We start from the raw sequence: 18,505 nt of genomic DNA on the forward strand, positions 1-18,505 counted from the left end.
ATTTAAGCCCATGTCATGATTTATTTACAAAATATTAAAAAAAAATTGATTTCAAAGAATTAAAAACAGTTATATATGTATTCAGTAACATGTTAAATATTAAAAAATGAAAAAAAACCCTCCTTTTAGACTGCAATTTGATTATACGTTTTCTCAGTAACTGTAACAGATTATCTACATTTATTTTGTAATTAAATGTAATTAGTTACTCGCCAACACTGCACGTTACTGCTTTCATATAAAACACTACTAAAGCAAACTGTTGATTTAACGAGGCCTGAAACAGCTGACTGTTGGGAAAAACTCAGCTACGCTTTACAACCTTAAAATAATTTAGATAACTAAGAGATTTTTTTGGAGCAATAAAGAATTGACACGGAGTAATTACAAAAACTTTATTGTATCTCCCTCTTTACAATAAGACAAAAATCTGACAAAAAAGAAGTTTGGGGGGGTGGGGGTCGGGGGGGGGTTTATGTGTTTCTGATATTTCAAGTTTCAAATGGACACAAAATAAAACAAAGTGTAGATCAGGACTTGTTATCCGTCTCTAAAGCTGCTGAGCTTCATTTCTAAACTGAATTTGAGGATTTTGGTCAGCGTGTGAACGACTGAGACGCAACAACAGATACCAGAGTGAAACCTCAAATTACATGACATTAAAGGGGGCGGCAGGGGGGGGCTGTGATGTGGGTTCTGGGTCTGACCGAGAACAGATGGGACTGTTCTCGAAGTTTAATTTTTGCACTGTGGAGGAAGAAGAAGTCGACACCGGGACTTGTTCTGAGTTAGATGGTTTTGTGTTTTTAAAAGAACAGAAAACGAACTGGAGTCTCTCAGCAAGCGTATAAACATCTCAGCAGGAGGCGAAGCTGGGGGAGCAAACACACATCGTCTTCAGGTTTTTACTTCTTGCCTGATTTCTTGATGCCACCGCTCGCTGCAGGAAAGAAAAGACAGGAAACGTTAAAAAAACCCCAACACTTTAAATTGTAAGTAGGGCTCGCACAATTTACAACCATTTATAGTGGGGTGCGTCCTATACACCAGTAAAATGCAGAGAGGGGTTCTATCTGGATTTTCATTCAAATAAAAGTATATTAGAAAAGGTTTGGAGTAACTTGTATAAATGAATAACTACTGGTGCATTCAAATAAACCAGTCTTAGAGTCTCTGCATCTCCACATGATATTGTGTGGTGTAAAACCTAAAAAACACTCTCTCTGCTCTCTGAAACAATAACCAAGGTTTAATCACCCATTTAATGATCAGTCAGATTGACTATTGAAGCTTTCTCAACACATCTGTGGTTCAAAATTTGGTATAGACACTTTTAATGAGGAGATTCTTAGACCGGGTCAAAACTGACCCATAACATACTGAGAGGGTGTAGAATATGAACAGTATGTAAGGGGTTAAAGCTTACTATACTAACAAATATCTTTGCAATGTCAAAAATCTAAATGTTAAAATATTTTCTTCAGTTGAGCTCTTATCCTCGTCATCCAAGCACACAGACAAACTGATTCTGCCCTCTGCCGGTTCCCTGATGTAATTCAAGTTTTGAGCAATCATGTTTCATGCACCATAGCTGATTTTCTGGTCTTACCTAGAGGTCCTTTTCCTGAAGCTTTGGCCTTCATCGCCTCCATGGCTTTCTGGTCCTCCTTCTGTTTCTGCTTGAAGGCCATGTCATCCTGCAGACACACAGACACACACAGAGTTAATAATCCTTAATGTAAGCGTCGTCCATTATAATCACTTCTGTTGTATGTTCTTCTTCAATTTGGGTTGAAACTAACATTTATTTATGACTGTTTTTGCTTTTAGGCCAGAAAAAAGAAGCCAATTCATATTTCAAGTTCCCAGAGTTAAACTGATTATAACCTGATTGTTTTTAAACGTTTGGACGGTTGTTGAAACTGTTGAGCTCAAGGAAATTATAATTATGATATTATTAAAAGGTAATTACCAGGTAAATTACAGGTTATATACACAAAGTGCTGTAATTCACACTACTCTGTTCTGCCCGGACTGGTACCTTTGTAACTCAGCTGGTAAATTCTTAAAGATGTTACTATAAAGGTCAATTTTTTTTAGGATTTATCTGTGAAAGACCTGACGCAATCTATAAAAAGAGAGAACTTCAGCTTTCATAAGAGGGTCAAATATTATATATACAGCACAGGAGGACACTTACCTCATCCATATCCTTGTTCTGTTTCTTGGGTGCCTTCAGTGGTTTCTTTTTGCCTCCTGAAGACAAGAAAAGAATAGTTAGTTATCTCACTGTCTGCAAAATAAAAAAATTTAAAAAAAGGACCAATTTACTTGTAGGATGCTTGACAAAAGGGCGCGGCACGGCAGGTGATTTGTAAATACGCAGTTAAAGTTGATTAATCATTAATTTATGAAATACAAGGAATATTTTTTGTGATGTTGTTCAAAACATATCTACACATGTTCTGAGAGTTGCACCACATTTACCTCGGCTTCAAATGTTTTTTAAAGTCTCTCTTTAGTCAGGGGAGTTTCTGTGAGAGCAATGCTGTCTTTTTTAGGAACAGCTGATCAAATTCATACCTGGCAGCTGCCCAGTACCGCCACAGTCTGGTGCATTACCATTAAAGCTTCCCAGTACAACCACAGTCTGGTGTATTACCATTAAAGCTTCCCAGTACAACCCCAGTCTGTTGTATTACCAATAAAGCTGCCCAGTACAACCACAGTCTATTGTATTACCATTAAAGCTTCCCAGTACAACCACAGTCTGGTGTATTACCACTAAAGTTGCCCAGTACAGCAACAGTCTATTGTATTACCATTAAAGCTTCCCAGTACAACCACAGTCTATTGTATTACCATTAAAGCTTCCCAGTACAACCACAGTCTGGTGTATTACCATTAAGGCTCCCCAGTACAACCACAGTCTGGAGTATTACCATTAAAGTTTCCCAGTACAACCACAGTGTGGTGTATTACCATTAAAGCTGTCCAGTACAACCACTGTCTGGTGTATTACCATTAAAGCTGTCCAGTACAACCACTGGAGCAGCTGGAGTTAAGGGCCTTGCTAAGGGGCACCTCGGTGGTGGTAATAAGGGGTTAACTTTCTCCACCCTGATTTATATTTATCGCTGGTTCAATCCAATAATAGATCGATCCTAGTCACTGTCTCTGTGTGTTAATTTGTATAAAATAAGAAGTAAGAGTTCCCAAAAAATTAACACATTTCGGCGATGGAAGAATCGGTTGTCAAGGAGAAACTGTTGCTAAGAAGAAACCGTTGTTAAGGAGATATCGCTGTTAAGAAGAAAACCGTTGACACTCGCGCGCTCCTCAGCCGCATTTTAACGTCAGTCAGCTAGCTAGCTTTAAACGTTACGCTGAATTTTGTCGCATTGTCAAATAAAAACAAACATCATCTGTCTCTAATGACAGACAGACATTATACAGCAGCTGACACCGATATGACGCCTCACCTTCCCTGCCGGACATGATTTTATAGTAGTTTTAACGAAGCTGAAAGAGAGAAATTAAACGTGTTTCTGTGTGACTCTAATCCGCGCTGTCAGGACCCCGGCAAACTGTGAACCGGAAATAGAATGTCTATTATATATGCCTGATGACAAAAAAAAAAAAAGAAAAATCCGGTGTTTCGGTTTAAAGAGTGACCGTGTTAAATGGTGACAAGTAGGAGTCCTACCGAAGCCTTGATGAAAGATCTGTGTTAATATCATTAAAAAAATTATACCACTACCAATCCAAATGATACTAATACCAAATTGAGCGCTACATTCAATATCCATCATCTGAATACAAGCATTAAATTGCTTAAAATGCCACCACTTCTTCACATCTAAATTATTTTATTTTATTCCAGTTAAAAAAAAATCTATCTTCATGCCAGTGGGCGGACAAATAACACAATACAAAACACAGATTAGTATTGATTAAAGTAAAAATTGTAAAGGCTTTTAAGAGGGCACCTACGGAGCTGATAGTCACCAGTTAACACGGTCACTGTTTAAACCGAAACACCTGCTGCCTGTCTCATTTGACATCATGCTAGCTGCTAGTGAGCTCCAACAAACTTCATCCATGTGACATGTTTGTGTTGACAGCACTGAAGTAAAACAGGTATATTTATTTCATCGCCTTGTTTTATGAGTTAAAACGTCACCAGGCAGCGTTTTAACTACATTTTATTAACAATAAAGCAGATAAAGAAAACAGGAAGAGAGCACTCAGCTAACCTTGGAGGAATACTTGTTGTTTAATTTACACTAATAATGTCTTTTTAATCCTATAAACTTTAATTATCTCCATTGTGGTGATTGGTTTGATGTTTCAGTCACATTCAGGGTGTTGAGTTGTGGTTTTATGATAAATTAAGGATCACTGTATGTACTGAAAGTCATTCATCATGCTGTATGTTCAGAGTCCATATTAGTCATGTTTATTCTCAGGTTTTATAATTATAGTAGCAGTAAGAATGAGGTTAGAGAGTTTATCAGTTTCAGAAGTTAAATATCTGATGTTTATTTTATATGTGAGTCATGTCACTTCATAGAAATGTGAGTTTAAAATCAATGGTTTTATTTAGAGCTGCCACCATTAATTGATTAATTGGTTTATTGGCAATTATTAAATTAATGCCAACTATTAATTCTTTAAGTACAAATGTCCAAATTCTCTGATTCCAGCTCCTCAAATGTGAATATTTTCTTGTTTATTTTTTTTATTTTATTCTCTTATCTTCTTTTCTTTTTAATACCCCTCCTAACATTTCTGGTTTTTACTCACTATATTCTATAGTGACTTTTATTTTAGTCTTTCCTTATTATATATATTTTTTAATATTTTGTATTAATTTTGTATTACCTTTTTATTTTATTTCGGTATTCTTAATTTCTTACATTTTTATCATACTACCGCTAGTGTTTCTTCACTGCTTTTTTAGTTATGATAGTGTTTTTATTGATTTCTTTTCTGTTTGTTCTGTTTGTTTGTTGTAGTTTTTGACTGTTAATCACTTTGTGTTACATTGCGTTGTAAGAAAAGTGCTATACAAATAAAATCTGATTGATTGATTGATTCTGTGATAGTAAACTGAATATATTTGGGTTGTGGGAAACAGTGATCAACTTTTCTTACTATTTACTGACATGTTTATTTTCGAGCAAACAGCAAATCAATAATCGAGAAGATAATTGATGATTTGATTTGATAGTGAAAATCATTCGTTGCATTCATAGTTTCCTTGTTATGGTTTCATTTTGACTATAACTGTTGACAAAGCTCATGTGAACATATATTTATAACAGCTCACTGCATTAATTAATTAATTAATAATAAATATACTTGCCCATACAATGATAAATGTTTGTCTTGAAGATGTTTTTTGATAAGTTTGACCCACAGTTTTTATTCTAAGGAAGCTCGACCTACTTTCGTTTTCTGATTGCTCTGACACAGAAGCACCTTTATCTGATCTCAGTGAAATATCTTGAACCTGGCAACAGTTAATAGTTAGTAGTCATTTAATAATATTTTATTTATGGTTGTCCTCATAGGTGCCTGTTCCAGAGTCAGCTCGGCAGCTATAGTGAAGACGAAGCCCTGACAGTTTTCAAGCTGGACTTCTGACTGCTGCTTTTCTCAATGAGGTAGGTCTGTAAAATGTAGTCAAAGTGACTCTACAGCTGGACAAAATGATGATGATTATTATTATTATAATTATTTTGGTTTATTTAATAGAGACAGATACAACACACATAGACAGGCCAGAACAACTGATGCAAGTATCACAGTGTTTATAGATAATGCTAATTTGCAACACCTGTCTCTAGGAGGGCTTTTGTTAAAGTAAGAGATGAAAATATTTTAAAAATAGAAAGTAAAAAAGGAAGTAAACCAAGTACACCAGCACAATAAATACAGCACAGCACAGAATAAAAAAGAAGACAAGCAACCGAGGGTACACATAAAACTAGACGTGATATATTTGTTGCTGAATTAACCAGGATTTTGTGAGTCTCCTGAAAGCCATAACTGCACCAAACACAACAACAAACTTTAACATGATGTAAATATTCACACTGCAATATCTATATGAATCATGCAATACCTGCAGAATGTGAATATTTTATGTCTTTTAGAAGCAATTATTTATTTATTATTGTTTTGATGCACTTTTAAGGACTGCATTTCGATTTCGCTGTACTTGTACAACAGGGGAGTCAAACTAATTTTCATTCAAGGGCCACATACAGACCAATTTGATGTCATGTGGGCCAGACCATTAAAAAGATGGAGGGAAAGAAGGAGGGAAGGAAATTAGGAAATAAGAAGGGAAGGAAGGAAAGACAGGAAAAAGGAAGGAGGGAAGAAAGGTAGGAAAGAGAGATAGTGAAGGATGGACAGACAGACGGAAGGAAAGAAAGAAGGAAGGACAGAAAGAAGGGAGGAAGGAAGGGCAGATGGAAGTAAGGGCAGATGGAAGGAAGGACAGAAGGAAGGAAGGACAGAAGGAAGGAAGGACAGATGGAAGGAAGGAATGAAGAAAGGAAAAAAGGAAGGTAGGAAGGACAGATGGAAGGAAGGAAAAGAGCACTGGATGGCAAGTGGGCCGGATTGCAACCCTTGGCGGGCTGTATCTGGCCCGCGGGCCACATGTTTGACGCCCCTGTTGTACAGTGACAATAAAGACACATTGTATTCTAAGTGAGCAGCAGATTTCAAGTGTTCAGGTAGAAAGATCCAGGATACAGCGCTGATGCTGAGGTTTAACAGTATCTACTATCTACTATCTCTACTGTGTCAGGTACAGAGGAGCTCAGATCTGTCTCTGGGCTCATGGCTCGTATTGTGTATCCCGACTCTCCCTGCCTGGATCTCCGCCTGGTAGAATCGCTCTGGTACGAACCTACAGTGCTTACCATCAGCCTGGCTCACCCCCGCCACAACCCCCACCCGCTAACCCAGCCCCTCCTGAGGGGAAGGGAGGAGCTGAGGTGGTGAAGGAGCGTGCAGTGGCTGCCTTACAGGTACAGGACATCTCTCTTTTGACTCTTTATAACAGCTTCATCACTGCTAACGTGTTCATTAGCACTGACATGTTCATCCGTAGTAACAATTTCGTAATAAAAACACCCTCATCACTGGATACAAAGACAATAAAGCATAATAATTCGCCCTTTTTTTCCCTCCTCCAGCATGTAGGTGAGGTGGGGCGGCAGTGGGGTCAGTGGTCGGCTCAGATGGCCACCGCCACAGTCAACAGCTGGTGGGCGAGGTACGAGGAGTTTGTCGGGCTCAACGAGGTCCGCGAGGCCCAAACCAAAGTCACTGAGGTCAGTAGACAGTAAGAAGCAACAACCCCCAACTTTATATAGTCACAAATATAAATGGCATTAGCAAAATATGAGAAACATCTGTCAGTGTAAGGCAGCACAGTTTAACAGCACTACAAACTAGAGCCTCCAAAATGACCATTATGTTCAATCAACACCTGAATAAAACACTCAAAACACAAAAACTGAGCATCATCACGAAGGAAGGAAGGATTTGTTGCAGGGCTGTTGTATTAAGCCTAATTCAGTCTGGATTTATTTCTCTGAGAGCGGTCAGGTGATTTTTAATAAATAAAACTCAGCCCAGTGTGTTTAATCCCAACCAGAAAGATTTTAACCCTAAACCTCTAATTCATTCTAATTACAGCCCCAAGTTCCCATTCCAGTTTTTATTTGTTCCTCTGTAATTTAAGTCCAGAGAGGAGCTTTATATTAAAGTGTATTTCTGACTTGTAGATACAGCTGAGTTTACTGATGTAGAAAAGATATGGAAAATATTTCTCCTGATGGATTCAAGCTCTTCAACACCAATTTGTAAATTTGTAGAAATAACTTTTCAGTCGAGGTGTTTAGCTGAGCGGCGGCAGCGTGTGTCCGCACTGTACAGCTCTACTGTCCAGCATCCAGCATGCTGTGTGTTCATTTTAAGAGTCAGTGAAATCTGACCTGCATAATAGATGAACTCCAACATGTCACAGAGGACAAATGATATCCCCAGTGTCTGACGTGTGTGTGTGCTTCGTCCAGGGTGAGTCAGCATTCATGGTGGCCAGAGGGATGGTACGAGAGGCTCACTCCAGCCTGGAGACCCTGCAGGGCAGACTGAAGGAGGTCAGAGACCGCCTGGACAGAGTCTCCAGGGAGGAGGCTCACTACCTGGAGCTGGCAACGATGGAGCACAAACTGCTGCAGGTAAGCTACTGCATAAATACAGATATGAATAGACAAGCAAAAAGAAAACACACAAATATACATTTATGTGAAATAATGAAGATGAATGATTTATATTAGTTAATTATAGAAGCTTAAATATTATTATGATGCTGTAAGTTTTTATGTGTAGGAAAATGAAACAATCCTGGTAAAAATGGATGCAGCTGCAGATGTTGCTGTGTACATGGTGTTATTCTGGATACTACCACCAGATGGCTCCAAAGTAAAACATTTAAAAACCCTGCACAGAGTCATTAAGTTTGTTCTCACAGATGTTGCCTGAGCAGTCAGTTAGACTTCATAACTTTATAGGAATTACAGTATATGAGATTCAGATTATTTGAGGTCAAAAAAAGAAATGGAAGATTGTAATCCTGCAGATTAAGATGTAAAGTTATCCACAGGGGCACATTAACCACCACTAAGTAAGGAAATTATTATAATTACATTGTTAATAATGATAATGTAGAGAGAGCATTTTAAAGAATGATCTGGTTGTGGAATAGTTAACTCCAGAATAAACAGCCTGACCTTCACACTCTCTCCTGAACGCAGGAAGAGCGCCGTCTGCGGACAGCCTATGAGAACGCCGAGGCTGCAGAGAGGGAGAAGTTTGCCTTGTTCTCAGCAGGCGTGAGGGAGAGCCACGAGAAGGAGAGGACGAGAGCCGAGCGCACCAAGAACTGGTCCATCATCGGCTCGGTGCTAGGAGCCCTGATCGGGGTCATGGGATCGACATACGTCAACCGCGTCCGCCTGCAGGTGAGGAACGGTGATGATGGCACTGCTGATAAAAATCTGACTTACTAGGGGTTCATGATGTAGCACAGTCAGACAACACAAGAAAACTGTGAGCCAGGCCTTACTACCCAACAAAAGTGGCAGATCTGTTTTTGATTTTTAAAATAATCAGAGTCCTCAAATGTTTTATTTTGCAACTGCAAACCCAAAACCCAAAAGATATTCAGCTTATTATGATGAAAGAAATGGACTGCCAGTTTGTATTTACAGCTGATGATTTATTGTCCTTTTGACAGGAAAGTGATTATAAATGCAGTTTCAATACATTTATAATAATTGAAGGAATTTTTAAAATTTACTTATTTACTACACATGCTTACATCACACACACTTTACATGTTTTCTTTTAACTGAATAAACTTATGATGTTGTTTTTGGTCCTTGTACTGTATGTTTTGTCACCATCATGGCTTCACTCGTAGACCAGTGTGCACTGATGGTTGTTTCAGCTGATAAATCTTCACTCCCCTCGTCTGTAGGAGCTGAAGACTCTGTTGCTGGAGGCCCAGAAAGGTCCAGAGAGCCTGCAGGAAGCCCTCAAGGTTCAGGCTGGAAACCATCGCTCCCAGCAGGACGAGCTCAGCGCGCTCATCGACAGCCTCAGGTTCACTCTGCAGGACGTCTTCACGAAGAAGGACGCCTCCCTTCAGGAAAAGGGAAGTCCGCCTTCAGACTCACCCTTCGTGCCTATTTCAGCCTTAAAAGACCTCCACATTGGCAGCCAAAGGACAGAGTCCCTCCTGGAGTCCCTCCCACCACAACTGGGCCAACTTGAGCAAGGACTCGGTCGGGTAGAGAGCGGACTGTCGGAGGTGAGGAAGCTGCTGGAGGTCAGACCGCAGATGGAAACGCAGGCAAGTCAGCCGCTGCCGGAGACCGCAGAAAGACCAGCGAGACCAGAGAGACCAGATAGAGGGGACCAGTGGGAGTCTGAGGTGGTGATTAGGAGTCTAGAGGAGACCGAGAGGACGCTGGGAGAAGGAATCAGGAAGAACACTGTTTATAACGCCGTGATCTCGTCCACCGCAACCGCCATCACCATCTCAGCGCTCTACATGCTGCTCAGAGGAACCGGTTAGAGAAGATATACCTCCAGTTAGAATATGCCCACACTGTCCGCACTGAAACTCTACCAGTAATAATCTTTAAATGAATTTTATCAGAATATGACATTTACATGGTTGGAAGTGACGCAGTTTCTCTAATAAACTGGTTTACAGGTATTGATTTGGGCTCGTCCTCTACCGCTCACGTTTACTTGAACTACTGAAGCTGAGAGTGACAGATGGGTTCGTCTTGTCTAATATCAAGATTAGTTTAACAGGAGTTTGGCCTTATTTCCAGTTATGCTGCATTTGTATCTATGACTACTTTAAATTATCAAACATGATCATCAGATGGTTGTGATTGTGTCTTAACTGAGAGTACTACTGATTCAGATGTCTGTAAAAATTAACTGAATGAAACTTTATTGAGTTCAACATCGACATCATCAAATACTTTGTGGATCAATCAATTAACTACAATTACTTTATAAGATGTCAAAAAAATGGTGAAAAAGCCCATTATAAAGATCACATCTTAATATTTTTTGTTTTCTCCATTGAAAGATTTCCAATATCTAACATTAACCTCCAGAAATGAGCTGCAGGTATCTGGTATCACATGTTTGTGGTAATTTGTTTAAAAATGAACATTTTGACACAGGTCTCTCTCCAAAATAAGTAATATGGGGGCAAATTATATCATTGATGGTTTAATGGTTAAGCCTCCATATTCTTCTAAATCAATTGTAATAATTAAAACTGGTACATAACAGATACAAGGTGTTTGGTACATCAGAGATAGTCTAAAAAGGGAGAAAAACAGAAAATCATCACCTTTGAGAAGCTGATGTTTGGCTTTTTTTCTTTAATAAGACTTAAATGATGATCAAATATTTTCCTGCTTAAATGATCTGTTAATTGTATGTGACTAATTATCTACTGAAATGTTTAAGCACTTGGTAGCTGCATCTCAGGAACCTCCCAGTTGAGCATTTCTGAGCATCTGATTTGCAGAAGAGCTGCTCGAATTATTGCATATTTCCTTTCCTATCAAACCCTACAGACGTGAAAGCCAGTTAAACTTGTGCTTTGTTTGTTTGCTCTGTACTTGCTGCTCAGATACCAGACATCATAGATTTTGTTTTTAGAAGCTCTCTGTTGTTGTTGTTAAATGATCTGATTATTCAATTAAGAAGCACTTGGATGGAAACACACTTCGGTAATTGACGATTATCTGAAGCCAAGTTAGTTCAGTGCCAAGTGAGCTTTTATTGTGGTAATCTGATCGAGCCTTTTAATCATCAGCCTGTAATTTTGTTTGACTTGTTAAACCTCAGAGGGACCACATCTTCTCTTCAAGATCCAACCTCTGGGAGTTATTTTCAGTTATAACTCTCAGACAATAGTGAAGGATTGATGAATTGAGATCCATGATTTGACTTTTGTAGCTAGACACAATGAATTTAATTAAGATTTGGTCGTTCTTCTTCACCAAATCAGATCAGAAAACTTTCATTTCATTTCACAGGACATGAAATTGTGCATGAGATCAGTAAAAATATAAACGTATAAAAGGGCAATAATATGAACTGTGTTTTTACTTATCTCAATGCAGAGGAAAAAAAAACATCAATACAAGAAAAAAGGTTGAGGTTGACATGAATCTGCTGTGAATCACTACAATCTGCTGTCCTGTCAGTAAATAAAATAAAAAAGTGAAACGCTAACTAAATTAAACATTGTGCAAAAATGACTAATGACGGTTTGCAGATCCTGTAAACAGTTGAATTCCTTTTTATTCTCTTTCAATACTTGAAGGTGTGAACTGCGCTGATTGATGATCACTGAATATTAAATGTTCTAATATGGAAACTGTTCTGTTGACCTTTGTGTGATTTGTTTAATTACTTTTTACCTCAATGACTGATGAAGAAACTCTTTTCATACAATTATACACTCACTGACAGTGTTGGGACTAACTAGATACATGTAATTTAATTAGAAATAAATGTAACTGTAATGTTAGTTACTGAGAAAAAATGCGTAATTTAATTATAGTTATAGTTGATGATTACAAAGGGGGTTACATCTGATGTCAGACCTTTTTAAATAAAAAAATTAACTGCTATTTTTAATCCTTTGAAATCAATATGTTTTATATTTAGTAAATAAATCATGACGTGGGCTTAAATGGAGTCACAGTACCAATTAAGCTCATGTCAGACTTTTGACTTTTTTCATCAAATATCTTTATTTTATATTCCAAAATCTACATGAACTAATGACATACATGAAACTCACTCACCTTTCGGCGAAATTCGCCGTAAACAAAACAGTCACGTGTCCCACAGATGCACATGTAGGTCAGGAAATGACGTAGAAGGGACGCGTGTATTACGTGTATTACGTTACGTGTTGGACTACATACCAAGGGGGGAGTTGTGGGTTCTCCGAGTGAGGATCACTTCCGCGTTCAAAAAGCTGCAGTTCCCCCCGCGGCCTCTGGGGGCTGGTGCCAGCAGTGAGCAATTTCCCATTGAGCCCCATGTTAAAATAGCCGACTTTACAGCTTAAAAAAACATATTTAAAGCCTGGTGCCAAATACTTTTTTGGTCTTTACCGATAGTTTCCACCTCAGTGAACACTCTGGGGGGGGTGAATTTTTTTGTATTTTTTTTGTTTAAGTGTTATTTAGGCTTAAAATTCTGGCATAAATTAGGGCGTGGTTACGTTGAGTGACAGGTTCACAGGCAGTTGCCAGCAGTTAGCTCTATGCTAAAGCATCGGCTGGACTAGGCTAGGCTAGGCTAGGCTACACCCAGAGGTCCGCGGCTACATCCAGCAGACAGGCGCTGCGGTGTCCGTGTTTGTGAGCCTATTTTCGGGTAGTTTTTAGCTGGCAATATGGCGTGTTGTGCTGTTGATTGTACTAACCGACCGACAAAGGATTCTGTGTTGCAGTTTTTTCGGTGAGTAAACCGTAGTACTATTTTACCCATAGACTGTATAACATATATTTTACCTGGATTTTGGCACTGTATTATGACTTTATTGCCGACTCATGGTCTCTGCTGATACAGACAGATGACCAGAGCAGCTAATGTTAGCTGCTGTTGTGGTGTGTTTTGTGTTCTCAGAGTCCGTTTAATGCGGGATATATACAGTGTCAAGAGTAACTTAAATGAATAAATTAATAGGCTTATGCCACACTGCAAAAAGCAAGCTTCTAATTCAGAGAATATGTGATCTGTGTTGTATTGGTGATACTGATTTCAGAAATGTTCAAAAACAAGATCAGAGCACCCATAAATAAATACAATATATATTTCTTATTATATTCATTGTTGGTATTATTATTAAAGGTGAACTGTGTAACTTTGTTCTTTAGGAACTTTTTATCAAGCAAAGCCCTTTTTATTACTCCATATCCTCAAATAGCTGTTAGTATCAAAAAGGTTTGTGACCTCTGATCTATAAGTTGCTGAGCATCTATATGTGTCATTTTAAAGTTTCCCTCTAGGTGATCCGGACAGGCTGGACAAGTGGGTCGTCAGCATGAGACAGAACTGGACCCTGCTCTCCAGCCCCAATCCTCCCCTGTGCTGTCAATAAAATCTGTATTGAGCGTGAACTCAGCGTCTGCCTGCCACCTGTTGTCACAGATACTCTTAAAACTAGATGTATAACATGCATCTTAAACCTTATTAAAATCAGTTAATCATGTGGAGAGATTTCTCATGCAGGTAGATAATTATCTACATATTAGAGTTCTACCGTTAGTAAAGGTAAGACATAGACATATGATTTAGCACATTTGAAAAAATATGTACCTTTTTAAAGACTTTCTAAGGTTCCATGGGAACCCTGGAAAGGTCAGAAAACAGAAACACTTGTGAGAATGTTTACAATTTTTAGTAAAACTTGACTAAAAACTTGAGCTTTAATGCTTAATATTTGTGTTTTAAGTTGATATTACTTTTAACTGACTACGACATTTTTAACATTTTCAATAAGTGTAGAAGACAAAAGGAGTGCAATTATGAAAATAATTTATTTGAACATGAGGTACTCTTTAAATGAACAGACAATGAACAAACAAAACAATCAGTATATATAACAAATAATAAATAAACTTTTAAAATAAAATAAAAAACAGGGGCAGTGTTTGGCTCGGTTGGTGGAGCGCCCTATGTGAGGCTGTAGTCCTTGCTGCGGGTGGCCCGGGCCTGGGTGCCTGGACGGGGCCTGGGTGCCTGGACGGGGCCTGGTCTGGGGCCTGGGCAGCTTTCTTTTCCATTTTCTAAATATAAAGAAAGACAAACATCTTGTAACCAGTGGTGTACAAAGTATTGAAATGCCTTCAGTAAAAGTAGCCTACTAATACCACACTGTGAAAATACTCCACTACAAAGACCTGCATTCAAAACCTCACTTTTGTGAAAGTGTTAACATTAAGTTTTATCTGCAAAATGCAATTAAGTATAAAAGTTAAAAACAAGTAAAAACGGTCCCTCTCTACTGTCATAGAATGTTTGTGGATTGATATCACTGATGAATCAATGCATATGATGCATTTTATTGCTGAGGCTGTTTAAGTTTAGCACAATTTAACAATTAAATATACTATTGAGTCGATTTATCTATATCTATCCCTGTCATGTGAGAACCCTGTATCTCACTTCTTTTAAAAAAATATTTAAGTGTATAAAATGCTTAACAAACTGTCTTTACATTATTCTACATAGTAATTTCACAGAGTAGTAACGTTAACCCTCAGATCCTGTTGCCACATTTTATGGACCATCAGATTTTTCATTTGGCTGTGATCATGCTATAATGTTCATGGGTTGCAAATAGGTGCCTTTTGCAAGGTACATCATGCTCCTAAAAGATCTCCTGTCTGCACCTTATAATTCTGTTTATCGCGGCTCCCGGGGTAGCTAAAGCTACTTGCGCTGCCCCCAGGGGACTCAACGACCCGGAGCCGCAACTGGGACGCGCTAGGGGGGGTCGAGATGAGGGATTTCATCGGGCTGATGATACTGGAAGTGATTTTGTCTCTTTCACCAGATTTAAAATTGTATCAAAATTTGTCGTAAAAAAAAACTGTAAAACGATAAGCCAGAAGCTCCAGCTCTGGAGAAACAGATAGCGGACACTCCCAGAGCGCTCCCCGAGAATGGTGCGTCGCCACCCGGGGAAAATACGTGAGGGAGACGGCTGCGAGATTTGGCGCTAAAATATCAGATTATACCACTTTCCCTTGGTCGATTGAGGTCCAGTAAAAAGTATGATTGTCTTTTAACTCTTCTCTAGCCATATGTGTATTATGGTGTCATGTTTTTTACACAGAAAGGCACTTGATCATGCCTTTTAGCCGACATGTCACAAAAACTGTACGGTACATGGCCATATAAAATTAAAAAAATGCTCCAGCGAACTATAAGCAAACAAATCAATGTTGGCCCTGTTCAAAGGCAGACATATGACTGTTCTCATAATAGTTGGAGGAAACAAAATTATTTTTTATTTTATTGCAGTTTTTCAACATTTTTTATGACGGATATTAGCGGTCCCTCACTAAAACAGGCCATGAAAAGATTGAATTATGATAAAATATTGATAAAAGTACACATCATTAGAAGACACCTAACCCTAAGCAACAAAAATATGTATATTGTAATACCTATTTTAACTTTATTATGGTGGTGTCATTTCTAACAGGATCTGAGGGTTAAGATGAGTTTTGGTCCCCAGCGGACTTATTTAACTTTATTTCTTATGTAGTATAACTTCAATAAAACATTAATTATTTCAAGAGCTGCAGCGTTATATATTTTTTATAAGGAACTTAACGTTACCTGCGGTCGAGTCGGTCGCTGTCAGGTCGCTGTGCTGGAGGCTGGACTGGCGTGTAGCTGCTTGTTAGCCTAGCCTAGCTGATTAGCCTTAGGCTAGCTCCGTTCGGTGCGGTTAATTCGAGTTCAGTGGGCGGGATCTCGGCCGGCTGACCCCGGCTGACCCGTAGAGTCATCGCCTCTCCTCCAAATATGGAAAGTACACGCCCACTAAAATCCAAGATGGCGCAGTCCACATGCCCATAGTAGAGTCACAAAACACACTCCCCCAAACCAATGGGTGACGTCACGGTTGCTACGTCCATTCTTTTTACAGTCTATGCTACATACATGTTGACATATTGAGGAAAGTATTCCGGTTAGAAGGAAACAGATTTCATATTTCACCAGGAGGCTACTTGGCGAGCTGTACAGAAAGTCCTGAGTCATAAGATGATCGTTGTGGATAAAGAGAAGACTTTGAAGGTATGTAGCATTATAGCTGTTCTTACTTTAGCTGAGTGGCTAGCCGAGCTAACCGCTAATACTATTACGGCTGTGAGCAACCATATAATTCGTGAGTGGTCTTGAATGAATCAAGGCAATCTAAGCTTTCTAACAATGTACGGCATTAATATATATGTTTAAGGGTTGTTGTTTAAAACATTCAGAAGGACCTGTGGCTACCTCCCAACTTCCGGTCCATTCCGTAGGCGGAACAGCGTGTTTTACGTGTCATTTTCTTATTTGGGGAGAATCAAAAATGAGCCTGAAGTCCTTTTCATTACTGTCCTCCGTCCGTCCGTCTTCTGCCGCTTATCCTGGGTCGGGTTATAGTTCTGCTTGCATTTCCTCTCAAAATGCATCAGATTGATGCTTTCAAGCCCTAACCTCCCTAGAGGGGTCGTATCCTTCTCACCTTTTTCACCCATGACCCGTTTTCATGTCTGTAATGAATACATTTTCAAATGAGAGATAAATGTTGCTTTATAAGAAATGATCTCCCTTATAAATCATGTCAGTATCCATGACAACACCTGAACTTAGACTTTGGTGCTTAATGGGAACATTTACCCTAACAGCTGAAAACATTGGTTAGAATAAGTAATCAAAAAGTAATAAAGCTGTTAATTATACTTTATGTTTATTATTGAGGTCATACTGACTGATGGTTGGGTACTGGAGTGCTTTATTTAAAGTTTAACAGTGTTCATACTATTTTTTTCCATCACATACGAGGGACAAAATAATAGGAACAATATAATTCACTCTAGTACACCATCAACCACTAAAACCTCAACAATTTAGTTAGTTTATTTTAGTCATTAAACTCAAATACACATGTATAAATAAAGTAAATAATCATATGTCCTTTATTTTCATTATGAATAGTGACAAACCAAAAGGGGAATATAAAAAAGTAAAAATAAATAAATAAAGCAGTTTCTGACCAGGCTGAAGCATCTGCTTATAACACTGACCTTTTTTTACATTAGTGATTCAATAGATCCCTTATGCAAGGTTCAAGTTACGTGGGAGACAAGGATTTTTCATCAGTCCAACACAAAACTGCTTAATGTCAGATTTGTGTAACTTCCAGCAGCGACCAGCAGAGAGCAGCAGCTGAACATGTGATATAAAGTTAAACCTGCTGCTGCTTCAGTCTACACCATCATCAGTCTGTCTGCTCTGTGTGTCTCTGTCCTCGTCTCTATCTACTCTACTTCTGTTGTACGTGTGTTTTTCCTGGATTGAGCCTGTTTTGGAAATGTTGACGCTATACCATACAATATTCTTTTAAAACGTTTTATTTATAATATTATTCACATTTTAAATACAAAAAACTAAAAGAACAAAACTAATACCAAACACAGAAAAACAAATGTTAAGGTCCTGGGATGATGATGTAATTCAACCTAACTCAACCTTATTCAAAACAAAATACCGCATATATAAAAATACAATAATTATAAATAGTCGTCTCACCGGCTTATTAAGCGCAACATTTTTGCCACCACTTTTCTCCCAAATCTTTTTGGAGTCATATTGAATAAGTCATTTGTTCTAAAGCATGTAAATGATTAACAATATTAACTAAAATACATATAGTAGTGCAGTTTTAGATAAGTGTAATTTTTTTCCCGGGATATTTCCTAGATAAGATATTGAAACAGAGAACCTTCGAAATAATTTATTGCCTCTTCCTTGATTGCTTCCTTCTTCCTGATCAACCTCCACAGTCTCTCCAGCAGCCCAGTTTGGTGCCAGTCTGTTTGGACGTCTGCTTCGGACCACATAATATTTTGGATAACAGTGTCCTTCCAGCAGTTTGATAAAGTCTCTTTCCCGTTTCAACACTACAACGCCCCCCTCACACACACAAAACCAGGTCAATAGAGAAATTATTTTTCCAGTTTGGTGTGGAACAATTTAACTGGCCTGCACAGAGCTCTGACCTCAATCCCATTGAGCACCCCGGGGGTTCAACTGGGAGTGCTAGCCAGGCCTTATCAGCCCAATATCAGCGCTGGAC

At 38.6% G+C, this 18,505-nt stretch overlaps 2 protein-coding genes across 2 annotated transcripts; one reads left to right on the top strand and one right to left on the bottom strand.

The window, feature by feature from the left end:
* Positions 1-406: 406 nt before the first annotated feature.
* Positions 407-3,601, bottom strand: tma7 (translation machinery associated 7 homolog). Its single transcript, XM_053315450.1, has 4 exons — positions 3,483-3,601; positions 2,201-2,256; positions 1,610-1,697; positions 407-940 (listed from the first exon to the last, which is right to left on the bottom strand). The coding sequence occupies exons 1-4, from the start codon at positions 3,496-3,498 to the stop codon at positions 906-908; spliced, it is 195 nt and encodes a 64-aa protein (XP_053171425.1). The 5' UTR covers positions 3,499-3,601; the 3' UTR covers positions 407-905.
* A 438-nt stretch (positions 3,602-4,039) lies between these two features.
* On the top strand, positions 4,040-10,633 carry ccdc51 (coiled-coil domain containing 51). Its single transcript, XM_053315443.1, has 7 exons — positions 4,040-4,140; positions 5,577-5,669; positions 6,827-7,049; positions 7,218-7,355; positions 8,103-8,267; positions 8,844-9,050; positions 9,569-10,633. Exons 2-7 carry the CDS (start codon positions 5,665-5,667, stop codon positions 10,166-10,168), a joined length of 1,338 nt encoding a protein of 445 aa, XP_053171418.1. The 5' UTR covers positions 4,040-4,140; positions 5,577-5,664; the 3' UTR covers positions 10,169-10,633.
* The last annotated feature ends 7,872 nt before the right edge of the window (positions 10,634-18,505 follow it).

This window comes from Scomber japonicus, chromosome 3, assembly GCF_027409825.1.
Source record: "Scomber japonicus isolate fScoJap1 chromosome 3, fScoJap1.pri, whole genome shotgun sequence".
NCBI classification, from domain to species: domain Eukaryota; kingdom Metazoa; phylum Chordata; class Actinopteri; order Scombriformes; family Scombridae; genus Scomber; species Scomber japonicus.